General features: G+C 40.1%; 1 protein-coding gene across 6 annotated transcripts in view; it reads right to left on the bottom strand.

The window, feature by feature from the left end:
- The window catches only part of NCKAP5 (NCK associated protein 5), a 1,056,356-nt gene that overhangs the window by 653,082 nt on the left and 389,787 nt on the right, over nucleotides 1-13,487 (bottom strand). For all 6 annotated transcript variants that reach the window (XM_067742126.1, XM_067742129.1, XM_067742130.1 and 3 more), the window contains exon 3: nucleotides 5,338-5,411. In XM_067742126.1, coding sequence (XP_067598227.1) covers nucleotides 5,338-5,411 — 74 coding nt within the window. The remainder of the gene's footprint in view (nucleotides 1-5,337; nucleotides 5,412-13,487) is intronic.

The following is a 13,487-nucleotide window of genomic DNA, read 5'->3' as shown; positions in this document are numbered from 1 at the left end:
CTCTTAACTCTATTTTACAACTACAAGACAATTTCTATATAACGTGTTAGCGAAGGATCTTCTTTTCCCCGAGACAGAATGATAGCATGTAGCCTCTCAGTAAGCGGTTTTAATGTCACTCACATTTTACCAAAACTAAGACTACTGCTGAAGGAAACTTGAGGCACTGGTGCCAACGATCTCCACCCTAAAATGTATACATACATCAAATGATGGAGAACACGAAAGGGTATTTGGAATGCGGATCATTTTATTGCAGTGTTCACTCTACTTAGATAAGCAGCATTTTGAATCACGGTGGGAAGGAAAACAAAGTTTTTGTCCAGTTTTTTTCCTATCTCTTTCCTTAGGTTAAGAATCACAAGTAAGCCAGAATACAAAAGTCTATTTTGAAGGATTTGGGATACCCTGAAACTATTATTTTATGGTTGGAAGGGATGGGCCTTAGGGACTCTTATTGCACCTAGAGGACTATATACGCTTGTCAATTAAACTCCTCTTGGTGATGTAGGGAACCACCATTTCTACCCCCGGGAAGCAGGAGTTATCTGCTTTACCAGGGCAAACATAGCTTGTAATCAACGGTTCTTCAGATTCTTGGAATTTGGTATTGAGGCCCTGGTTGCCCCTCAGAAAAATGGTAATGAACTTGGGACTGGCTTTCCGACGCATCTACTTTCCCATTTCACCAACAACCCAGACTATTTGCTGCTCTTCTACAAGTCACCCATCCTAGTACCTGTGAAGTAAGGGGAGAAGGATGAAGAGAGAGGTACCAGCTATGTTTTTGTATATTTGGCTACCAAACTAGATAGATCACCATTTCCCAAAACATGTTCCTTAAACCTTTAGTCAGAATAGATGCTCCAAGAAAGCTAGGATTGGGGAATTTTTTAAAGTCAAAATTATATTTTATAGTCTATATTTGATACGCTTATCACGTATTAGCAATATAAATGGCTCTGAATAGTTCTACGATTAAAATAAAATCTTAAAGCTTGGTTTTACCTAGTATACCTCAAATCTGACCACAGAATACCTTTATTTTTCTTAAAATATCCATACCATAGTGTACTAGTGTTTCTTGGGATATACTTAGAAAAATGCTTATGCAGATGATTGTTTAGATCACTGGTTCTTACCAGGGAGAGGAGAGGATGTTGCCACTAGGAAACATTTGGAAAATATCCGGAGACATTTTTGGTTGTCACAATGGGGGATGGTACTGGCATGTAGTGGGTAGAGGCTAGGGATGATGCTAAACACCTTATAACGCACAGGACAACCCCACCTCCATGATTAAGTGTAATCTGGCCCCAGATGTCAACAGTGCCCTGCCTGAGAAACCCTAGCCTAAACATAGCTTGTTCAAATGAAGCTTCGATCTGGCATCTGTAGGTTGGCAACTGTTACTGTGCATTCACCAGATCTTGTCATTTAATTTTGGCCTTGCAAACCTACTTATTCTTCACTTGCTTACAGGCTATTGGTAACTCTGTCTGCAATTCAAGCTATGAAAATCTGAAATGAATGCTTTGACATTATCTGGTTCAATCACTGGCAAGCTCTTAGGTATCCGTTATATTAGTCACTTCTACCCCCGTTCTTTGAAGCTTTCCATGACATGTATTAAATGCTACAAAATGATCCAGCTGTATAATTATTCTAGAAAAAATAAGATTATACCTATCTGTACATGTCATATATAGGTAATGCCTTTTTTTAACACCTTTAGTAGAGTAAAATTGCTTTACAATGGTGTGTTAGTTTCTGCTTTATAACAATGTGAATCAGCTGTACATATACATATATCCCCATGTCTCCTCCCTCTTGCGTCTATGCTTCATGTAATCTCAGTGCTCGGTTATCTTAAATACTAGCTATATTGATAGCTTCTTTTTAGAGCTAAGGAAACTCAGTCTCAGAGGTGTTACCCAGTAGCCAGTTCGGATGGTCCAGAACCAGAGTCCATGTCTCCAAAACCTCCAATCCAGTCTTAGTTCCATTTCTATAGTGTTATGCTGCTTCTATTTGTCATACATAATTTCACGTATGTGACATGAAAGAGTAATTAACACCATAAATATTCATGAATTCAATTTGTCTTTTCCAACTGTCTATGTTCTAAACTCTTAATCTGAGGCTGCAAATGGATAAAGATTTCTGTCAAATAGCAGAAAGATATTCTCAGCAGTTGTTTTCTCACACCCTTTCTTGTCAGTCACAGATATATTTAGCCAAATAGAAATAGTAACAGATGACACAAAAATCATTAAGTACAGAAGAGCATTTTTCTCCTAATCTTAACTTTCCTCATTTAAACAAATAAATGTACAGAAATGTATGATCACATTTCAACATTGACTAGTAAACAAGTTGTCACTGGGTGTGTTTATTTTTTCCTCATCAAGCAGGGAGAGGCAGAGCAAATTAAACCCACCCAGACTTGTACTCGAGTCTTAGACTAGGTTCTAGATCCTGACTCCACCCTCTTCTTCAGATGAATTCACAGAAATTTTTTTCTGCTGTTATCAAAACATAGTTGAGCTAAATGCTCTTTGCCAGACGGCTATATTTGAACTCCACAAATTCCTTTGCAATTTGAAAACCCAGAGATAGATTATAGGTCTATTTCAGTAGAATACTAAACAGGACGCCGAAATAACCAGTTATCTTGAGAGTATGATTACAGCAATATATTTGTGTCACAGCACATGGTTATGCTATAAAAAGTGACTAAAGCCTATTAAAGGCTAGGAGATTCCTCCACGAAAATAAGACTTTTAATTCTTAGACCCAATCTTCTACCATTTGTCCAATTCTTTTATCATTAAGCAAGAGGCAATAACAGTATGACATGTGTTTACCATGTTTTGATCAGTCCTCAAAGACTGTGGCCATAAATTAATGCTGGCTACTATTATTGTTGGAAGATCGAAATATTCAATTTTTTCTTTTAAGTTTCTTTTAAGCTATACTTGAGTTAGCTTAAGTATAAATGGAAGACCATTAGTTAATATCAGCAGCAATGACAAGTAACCTATTCCATGAAATTTGTAACAGCTACAAATTAAAGGCATAATAAAAATCAGAAGAAGCGTATACTGAGTTATGGGAATGCTTGTTTAACTTCAGACACTTTAGCTGTGCTTATGTACATGACATGCCTTTCCCATGATGCTCGACACATCACAGAGTCTACCCCAACTCAAGAAAGCATTTTAACTATTCAATCAAAAGCAGAAAAAAAATATCCCCACTGCTCACTGTCACTCACAAATCGTTCACCATAAAAAGTTTGGCTATAGTTGCAGTTGTGATATTGTAATCACCATCAGAAAGCCCATCACTGTAAGTCAGTCAAGATCTGTTTGCAAAATATAATCAAGTATAATTTCATGATTCAATAAATAGTATGTAAATCTGCTATTATTGGTTTTCATTTTCTTTTCAATACGACTCTTTCCATTTTCTCACTGGTAGTTATTCCGACTATTCAAATGGCATCACTGCCCTTTATTGTTATTCAAATGAAGCTTTTTTATTAGATCCTCTGACACTATATAAAAAGCTTTGCTTCTTCACCAGCAGTAATCCTACTTGGAAGCAAAATGGAAGTGACTGCTCACAAAATTCTGAGCTCTTACTTTATGTTAGGTTATGTTTCCACCTGAAATGAGATTTTAATTTAATTGTATCAGAGGAAACCAAAGGTTTTTATTAACCACCTTAAGAAAGCAGGAAAATATTCTTTTCCATGCAGGTTTTTTGGTTCAAAAACCTGTGAAACTATAATTCCTCTTCAATGATGTGTATAAGACACACTGACCAAATTAAACTCTAATTTCTTTCATCAAGATGGTATTCATCATCTGTGCATTTTTTCTTTTGAAAAATAGAGTAAAATTATTCTATACAAATAGTTTAAAGAAAATGTTACAACTCAGTTACATAACCTTTTAAGCATACTTTGTAGTAGATCTACAGAAAATATAATTTAAAAGGCATATAACCATAAATACACTGCTGTTGGTTTTATTAATACAACACACTGGTTCACAAAAGAAAACCTGGTTAGAGCTCTCAAAAAGAAATCTAACAAATATTGCAACAAGTTATATAAAGTCAACTGATATGTCTGTTAGCAGCAAGGAGACCTGAAAACTGTACATTTTTGTTGTATCCTACCAGCAGCTTTTCTAGGTAGAGAAATAGAATATTGTCTATTACTATAACCACAGATCTGTTTTCTAGCAGGAAAACTAACAGAAGAGCAGAACAAATGAAAATATCAGGCATTTCGCCCAAGAACGAGAATTCCTCAGAGAAGATGAATTTCAAGGTTATTAGGATTTGTTACAAGGGTGCGTGTAGAACAGGCAGCATCAGCTGGTACAGAGACCAAGGGTGATGGATTTAGATAAGGTTGGACAAGAAATCCACAGGGTTGGGTCATGCTTACCTGCTTAATATCTCTGTGTACAGAGAGAGCACTGTCTTCCGTGGCATGAGGAGATGAGAAATAAAGGACGCTAGGGGCTTTTTGACCCCTGGGCGACAAAGCTAATCATATTAAACAATTCTTGTGCAATGCAAGGTATCATGTAGTTGAGCACTGGAATATTTATTCCAGATAACAAGAGCTATAGGAATTTAGTAAATGGAATTCAGAGACCATACGAGCATCTAGGAAGACCCTGACCACACGGACCCCAAAGACCTGGTTAATAATATCAAAATAATCTCCATTCCCAAGAGGCCTCAGGGAATGAATAACCTGGGAGTATGACTTCTATGACACTCGCCTCTTTTTCCAATTTACCTGCACAAATGTTCTCACATACCTTTCCTTACCTAGAATCAGGACCCACCACATAGAACAAAAAACTAAACATGGGAGACCTATACTACAGCATTCCTGAAATACATATTCTTCAATATGAATTAAGAAATTTTAAGCAGAAGTGTTCAACCTTTCAATTAGAGAAAAACTTAAATAATATTTAAGCAGGCAAGGGCCAGAGAATTTGGGTCCTAGTTTCTAGGATATAAGTTTGCTGCATGGCCTTGGACAAATGAGCTCCTTGACCCTGACAAGTGTTATGATTTCCACCACCTTCCCAGTTCTCAGCAGGTCCTTCACTCAAGGACAACTTTTGGCACCATTGCTTTACTTTAATTAAAGGAATGGAACTCTCTAGGTAGCCTCTGCTGATTTTTGCCCCCAGAGGTGCTTTTGGCACCAAGTAGAAGAGACCATTTGCCAACTCCATGCTTCCGTGATCAAGATCAAATTTATAGATGCTGCTACTAGTTGAGGATGTGGATTGAACTCACCTCCAGAGACTTCTGTGTTGCTCCTCAAGTTGAGTCAGCAGATGTTCAATGTATTTGTTGGAGTCCATGTATTCCTGCACATACAGACACACAAAGACAAATAAGGCCTCATCACCACATGCACAGGATTCTAAGGCCATTTTGATCTCTACAAGAAGATTTTGGACAAGATAACCCCTTGGTCCCTCCCAGTTCTAGGAGTAGATGCTTCTATGACTTATATGCATAGTCATTTGGGGATGAATAATATTTTCCCCATATCCTGTGATCACTCCATGAACAAAGAATGGAAGAGAAGTGGAGTTCTATCAAGTCAGCATAAACATCCTCTTATTCACAGAGAAAAGCTAAATTTCATAGTCATTTACACTGTGGTCTGTTCTGCCATATAAAAGTAAGGGGTGGGAGGAGGGAAGTGAGAAAAACTTACTTTCGCTGCTGACCTTAGAAGAGGAGGAATAAAGTAGACAACACAGGTCTTGATTATACTGGTTTTACACAAATAATTTCCTAGCAAAAACACTATTTTTGAGCTACATAGAAGCTTTATATATTCACTGCCCTCATTCACTGGGCATCTTATTTGTATTGATGAATCACATGTTCGTTTTCCTTCATCTCCTTATATGAACAAACAATGTAATTTGGTTTTGGTGTTTCTTTTTTTTAATTTTCTTTTATGTCTTTTCTTAGAAAATCAATCTTTGGCTTCTAAGAGGTTATAAAGGCAAGGTTTATCTTGTTTAGAAATATGCATAAAGTTTTGTAAATCAAATTATATTTTCAAGAAACATTTCCGAAAAATGAGGGATTCCTTTGAGGCATGAGAATTGCTCATAAAATCTATAGGTTATTAAATCCAATTTTTTATATTTGTGATTCCTGAATATGAGGTTCACATGCAATAGTTTCAACTGCCAACTATGTAGAAAAATACAAAAAAAAATTTGTATGATTTATTTCATCCTGAACCTGATACTTCTTTCCCTTTCTGTATGAAGATCTAGCCCACAGGCCTCTGTGCCTACATTACAACTACCTTAGACGGAACAGTGTGCAATGATTTCAGTTTTAAGGCATGCATGAAAGTTACTGTTTCATTTCTTATGGGTTTAAGGTAAACTGAGAACTCTGGTTAATATTGCTACTTTTTTTTTTTTACAGAATTATTTTGATAAAATTCTATATAAAATCTGTCGCTCCTATAAAAATATTCACTACAATGGGTGGGAGCAGCGGAATGGAAGAAACACAGTAAGAGTTGACCTGATATAATGGAAAGGGCCCCGTTCCAAGTTTCTGGACCTGGATCTACCTGTGTAGCCTTGGAGAAGCCTTTTTAACTTTCCACAATATTTCAGTTAGACTAGAGAGTATCCTAAGTCCTCATCTAGCTAAAACTGTTAGAATTCTATAACACTATAATTCTATTGCAGAAAATTAGCTAAAGAGTTCTATTCTAATTAATACACATGTTTAGTTTAGTTATTTAAATGAGAACATTGGGCACGTCAAAACCAAAGCAGAAATCTCTTATCACAGGAAGTTGCAGCGGTCTGTGGTTATGTTATTAAGTGTCCCGATCAAGCTTTAAACACGATTTATTTATTTATTTTTAATTTATTTATTTTTGGCTGCATTGGGTCTTCATTGCTGCTCACAAGCTTTCTCCAGTTGCAGCGAGCGGGGGCTACTCTTTGTTGCAGTGCGCGGGCTTCTCATTGAGGTGGCTTCTCTTTGTTGCGGAGCATGGGCTCTAGGTGCATGCGCTTCAGTAGTTGTGGCACGCGAGCTCAGTAGTTGTGGAATGCAGGCTCTAGAGTGCAGGCTCAGTAGTTGTGGAGCACGGGCTTAGTCGCTCCATGGCATGTGGGATCTTCCCGGACCAGGGCTCAAACCCGCATCCCCTGCATTGGCAGGCGGATTCTTAACCACTGCACCATGAGGGAATCCCTAAACACGATTTAGAACACTCAAAATTCTTAAAGATATTTTCAAATACATCCCATCAAAAAAAATTTAAAGACAGTGTTTCCAAGTAAAAACAAATATATAAACTTCAAAGTCACCCATCCATTCTTCATTCAATTGTTTTTTTTCAACATCCATTATATGTCAAGTGCTGTTCCAACTTCCATAGATATTGTAATAACTAAGAGGGAGAAAGTTCCTGCCCTCAGAGAGCTTACATTCTGTAGAGAGATACATAACAAGTAAATGAGCAGATTGATTTCAGATTGGTCACATACTAGGAAGGAAATAACAGGTGACAGGAGAGACTTTAAGTGGGGAAAGCACCATCTTCATACACCATGGTTGGAAGAGGACTCTGAACAAATGATTTTTGGGTTAAGACCTGAGAGAGAAGGAGGCAAGCATACAGAGAAAGGAAGAGACCAGGGAGAACACCGCAGGCAAAGGAAATGGCATATGCAAAGGCACTCAAATGTGGTATTTAAGGAACAGAAAGGAAGCCATTGTGTCCAGGAGCAGAGCCTGGGGTGTGTATTCTAAAATGAAGTTGGAGAGGAAAGCAGGGGCCAAATCACATGCAAGCTCTGGAAAACAGTTAGATACCAGTAGATTTGTTATTCTGTTCATTCTGCTTAGCTCAAGTCGGAGGTGGAAGCTGAAAGGTGATTACAAATATGATCTTTGGATCAAAGAGATTTAGGTTCAAAGTACCTGGTTTTGGTACTTACTAGCTGTACCTCCTCAGGCCAAGTTATTTAATCTCTCTAAACCTTATTTTTTTCCAGAGAGATAAATAATAATTTAAAAGGTGTTGTAAGGATTAAATAAAACAGTTTAAGCATATACCACGTGCTAAGCAGTGAGCAGAGCCTTTTCTATAGGATCAAACCTCTTCTCAAAAGGCAAACCACTTTACAAGGTGAAGTTTATATCCATTGTCTCTTCTCTTACTCAACTTCAAGATGTTTAAGTGTATGCTTTTTTTTTTTGGCTGCACTGGGTTTTCACTGCTGTGTGTGGGCTTTCCCTAGTTGTGGTGAGCGGGGGCTACTCTTCGTTGCGGTGTGCAGGCTTCTCATTGCAGAGGCTTCTCTTGTTGCAGAGCACGGGCTCTAGGTGCGCAGGCTTCAGTAGATGTGGCTCATGGGCTCTAGAGCGCAGGCTCAGTAGTTGTGGCTCACGGCCTTAGTTGCTCCTCGGCATGTGGGATCTTCCTGGACTGGGGTCAAACCCGTGTCCCCTGCATTGGCAGGCGGATTCTTTTTTTTTTTTTTTTTTTGCGGTACGTGGGCCTCTCCCTGTTGTGGCTTCTCCCGTTGCGGAGCACAGGCTCCGGACGCGCAGGCTCAGCGGCCATGGCTCACGGGCCCAGCCGCTCCGCGGCATGTGGGATCCTCCCGGACCGGGGCACGAACCCGTGTTCCCTGCATCGGCAGGCGGACTCTCAACCACTGCACCACCAGGGAAGCCCAGGAGGCGGATTCTTAACGACTTCACCATCAGGGAAGTCCCTAAGTGTACGCTTCTTTAATTATACTTGCTGAATTTTAGAACAGGTAGTTAGAGATTAACAATAACAATACAGATTTTCAAGCATTAAATGTAGGTATTGCTGGATTGTGGTTTAAAAGCTATTTCAAATACAATACTGGCTGCTTTCATTAATTTTCCATAAAAATAACTCTAATGATGTCTTAAACAACATAACAATGGGAAACTAGGATTATGGATTTTCATCCTTTTCAGTTTAATTTTTCATCATAGCATGCTTACTTTAATATCCAATTTTATGTTACTTGCACATTTATTGTGGTATTGCCTATACCCCACCCCTACACATACACACACACACACAAATAGACACCAACTGAAATGAACTGAGAAAAAGAAGATGATGCTTACATGTGCTTTTTGTTAAATGAAACAAGTTTTTCCCCGCCTAAAAGAACTTAGGCCGCACCCTCATATATTTATCATTTCTGGCCCCTGAATTGGAGAAATTCATTAACTAATAATAAATCCTTACCATTCTTTAAGAATAAAATAGGATTATTCTACTAGGAATCACCTTGGAGATTAACTCCCAGGAAACAATGGAGGGTGATCACAGTGGGGTTGGCAGTGGTCCACACTGGAACTACAGTCACAGCAAGTACAATGTTATAGCGACTGTGCCTATAGTGCCAGCTTTGGTATAAAGTGCATACTGAATGTTCTTAACATGGGCTCCAATATTCCAGAGCATCAAAGGCACAGGCAGAAAGAAAGGGAATGGCAAAATTCTACCTCAGTATAACATAGCTCCCCAAATTGCCTGAAAGACATTGGATATTGGGAGACATCGTAGAAAAGATTTTAAAAATGCAGATGGACAGAAGGTGGTATATACGCTGTCTGCTGGTGATCCCAGGGTCTATGCAGATCATTTTAGAATGAGTAAAGTGAAAACATGCAACACAGAACCCATGACGAAGTACTGGAGGACAAGAGAAAGAGAACATCACCCTCAATCACAGAAGAAGGCATCAAATCTGAAAATGATTTTCAAGAAAGTATTTTAGAAAAAACCTTAACATGTTTGGTAGTATCCAGAAAGACATGACTCTCCAAAACATGTGCAGAAAGCTTAAAAAAAGACACCGAGATAAAAAGATAGGATTAAATTAAAAACAAGACGAGCTGAAAAGAGAATAAAATGAAATAAAAATGGAGCTGGGTGAGCTAAGAATTTCAAGGAAATATAAACTGCAATAGCAGAATGGAAACTTGTTGACCTTTACATTGTGATTTTTATTATGGGATGACTCTCCACAACATGAAACTGTGCTTCAGAGAAGAGTGGATAATGGATTATGGTATATCGGCACTAAGTGATCACACAAATGAAGTCTACTCCTCAGTATCTCATCTAGAAACAAATCAAACTCCCCAACCCAAGTACCTAAATATTCCTCAGTATCCATGGGGGATTGGTTCCAGGACCAATTCCTGGTGATACCAAAATCCGTGGATGCTCAAGTCTTTTATAGTCAGCCCTCTGTATCCACAGATGTGGAACCCACGGATACGAGGTTGACTGCACTCACTAAGCCTTCTACTATTTCTACAGTATGATTCAATTAGTGTATATATAGTCCAGTTAGTGAAGATTAATACTGCTGTAACCTAGAAGAAAAGCACACACCCATCTCCCCATCGTCCTTGGTGTCAATGTTCACTGTCTCTAACATTATCCGTGAAAAATGTCAGCTTCGCCAGGCTTGCTTTGCCCAGCATGTACTTCTCATGTCACTCAGCACAAAGACTTTATTCAAATATAGTTATTAACTTGACGAACACTGTATTCTACTTATTTTCCTTATGACAAACCCACAATGGATACAATAGTAGAATTGACAATAAAAACACATACACAGTCCTGTGAAGGACAAACAATCTAGGTAAATTAAATAAAGGATAAAGATGAAAATGAAAAGAGACATGATGGATATGAGGTCAGAAAACGTAGGTTTGTCTATCAATTATAACTTTTGAGTACTTGACAAGATTTGTAAGGTAAACAATGATCAAGGGATAATTAAAGAAACATTTCAGAATAGGATAGAGAAAAAAAAAAAACAACACTTGATTTTACACATCAAAAAGGCTCCTCACATTCCAGCTAGAGTTTATGAAAATCATCCACACGTCCACCCACATAAGGGCTGGGAAAAAAAGTAGTGTGTGTTTGGGGTGGGGATTAGGATGACGGCAAGCACCCAAACAGACAAATGGGTCTCTTATCAAGGATTTTAAAAAGGCTGGTCACAGGGCATCCCTGGTGGCGCAGTGGTTGAGAATCCGCCTGCCGATGCAGGGGACACGGGTTCATGCCCCGGTCCGGGAGTATCCCACATGCCGCTGAGCGGCTGGGCCCGTGAGCCATGGCTGCTGAGGCTGCGCGTCTGGAGCCTGTGCTCCGCAATGGGAGAGGCCACAACAGAGAGAGGCCTGCGTACCGCAAAAAAAACCAAAAAAAAAACGCTGGTTGCATAGCTTCTGGCCACCCCAGATGTCCATTGAAATAAGACACATAGACAAACCTTTGTGTCTTAATCCATAAACATCCCCAATAAAGTAGCTTCTATATAACAAAGCAACAGAAAGACATTCTCAGCTTTACATGAATTCAGAAAATAAAGTGCCTACCTTAATTAAAACTACATGTGTGGGAGGCTGGGGGGGAAGTGCTCCAAGGTGGAGGCTCACCTTGAACTCACCTTGCCCCATGGACACACCAAATCTACAGCTGCATATGGAATAATTCCCTCTGAAAAAGAACTGAAAACTAGCTGAACTGCCCCATCCACAATAAACTAGCTGAACTGCCCCACCCACATTGAGATGGGTAGGAGAGACAGAGACGTGGTCTCACCAAAAACTCCATGCCTGGTGCAGAGCCCCACAATAGGGAGGGAATCTCACAAATCCAGAGCTTCTCCCCTAGGGTGAGGGGTTTGTGCCCCATATCAGCCTCTCCAGCCCTTAGGACCTACAACAGAGAGATGAGCCCCCAAAATGTCTGGCTTAGAAACCAAAGGAGTTCACATCCAAGGGACCCAAAGGGCTGTGTGAACTAAAAATGCCACCTGCCATATCAGTAAACAAAGGATGTTGCAGCCATCGAGCCATCACATTACTGCTGCTCCCAACGCTGAGCCCTGAGGGAACTCAGGATCGAGGCAAGATCTGCCCCCCATCTAGCAGCCATCTGCTGTAGCCACCCCCATAGTGCACCCTGAGGAGACTCAGGATGAGAAGCACAGGATACTGGTCCCCAGAGAGCTGAGGTGCACATCAAAGGGATGATTTCAGTGAGCCCAGAATTTGCATCTTCCCGTACATAGAAAAGCACTAGATTCCTTAACCTGAGATATCTGGTTTTCCTTAATTAACAGTAATCTTTGATGTTCCGACTACCTGGTCTTTGTTGCAAAAACTCCTATATGTCCTGGCTCCTGCCCTTGCCTCTTTAGAGCAGTCCCTCAGTTATCTGAGATGCTGTGTCCCAGGCTTAAGTCCTCAGTTTTGTCCACCAAATAAAACATAACCCTCAACTTTTAGGTGGTGCATTTTTTTTTCAGTCGACAGTTGAAGTGAACTGAGATTCTCCTTTCAAAAAGCTTGACATATATACACTACTATGTATAAAATAGATAACTAATGAGAGCCTAATGTATAGCACAGGGAACTCTACTCAATGATCTGTGGTGACCTAAGTGGGAAGGAAATCTGAAAAAGAGTGGATATAGTATACATATAACTGATTCACTTTGCTGTACAGCAGAAACTAACACAACACTGCAAAGCAACTGTACTCCAATAAAAAGTCATTTAAAAATACATACATACATACATCAATAAATAAAAGGCTTGCACGAGGTCTCACTCGCCCTAGGACCCAGTGCAAAAGTAGCAGTTTGAAAAGTGCCCGGAATGTGAAGGAGATTCCTATGCTAATCTTCAAACATCTGCTGGAGGAACAAGAGACAGTTGGGACTCTTTCTGGAGACTGGGGTGCTGGCAGACACCATTCTGCACTCTCCCTCTACCCTGTTAGCCCAGGCAGGTGTGCAGACATGGGACCCTCCCACTGTCTTGGTTAAGGCAGGCAGGGATGAGTAGATGCAGCATTCCCTCACTCCCTGGCTGGGACCAGCTAGTGAGAGCAGTCATGACACTCTCCCACTCCCTTGCTGAAACCGGCAGGGGAGCACAGACAAGGATTTTTCCTGATGTCATGCCAAAGCCAAGGAGCATGTCCAGCCCCCTGTGCACTCCAGATGCCCTTCTAGAGCCAGCAGGTGCATGAGATCCACAAAGAGGATGCCCTCTGATCACCTAGCCCTGGTGGCCAATGGGACTTGCATTCCTGGGCTCCATGGGACTGTAACAATTGGAAAGATAGTTCTTGGCAGGCTACCACCCCCAGGCCACTGCACAGGCAGCAGACTGAAACACACCTCCAGTCTTCTTATGAAAAAGGTCTATTTGCTTGTCCTGGAGATTCAGCCTGAGGCTTCAGGCTTGCCACACACCTAGAGAGTACAGAGGCACTCTCAGGGAATGTAAGACACTACCCTTGCACACTCCCTTCGCCTCACTGCAGCTCAATGATACCTCCCAGAAAGGAGCTT

The sequence above is a fragment of the Pseudorca crassidens genome, chromosome 6, assembly GCF_039906515.1.
Source record: "Pseudorca crassidens isolate mPseCra1 chromosome 6, mPseCra1.hap1, whole genome shotgun sequence".
Classification (NCBI taxonomy): Eukaryota; Metazoa; Chordata; class Mammalia; order Artiodactyla; family Delphinidae; genus Pseudorca; species Pseudorca crassidens.
This window is presented reverse-complemented; position numbering and strand designations above follow the sequence as displayed.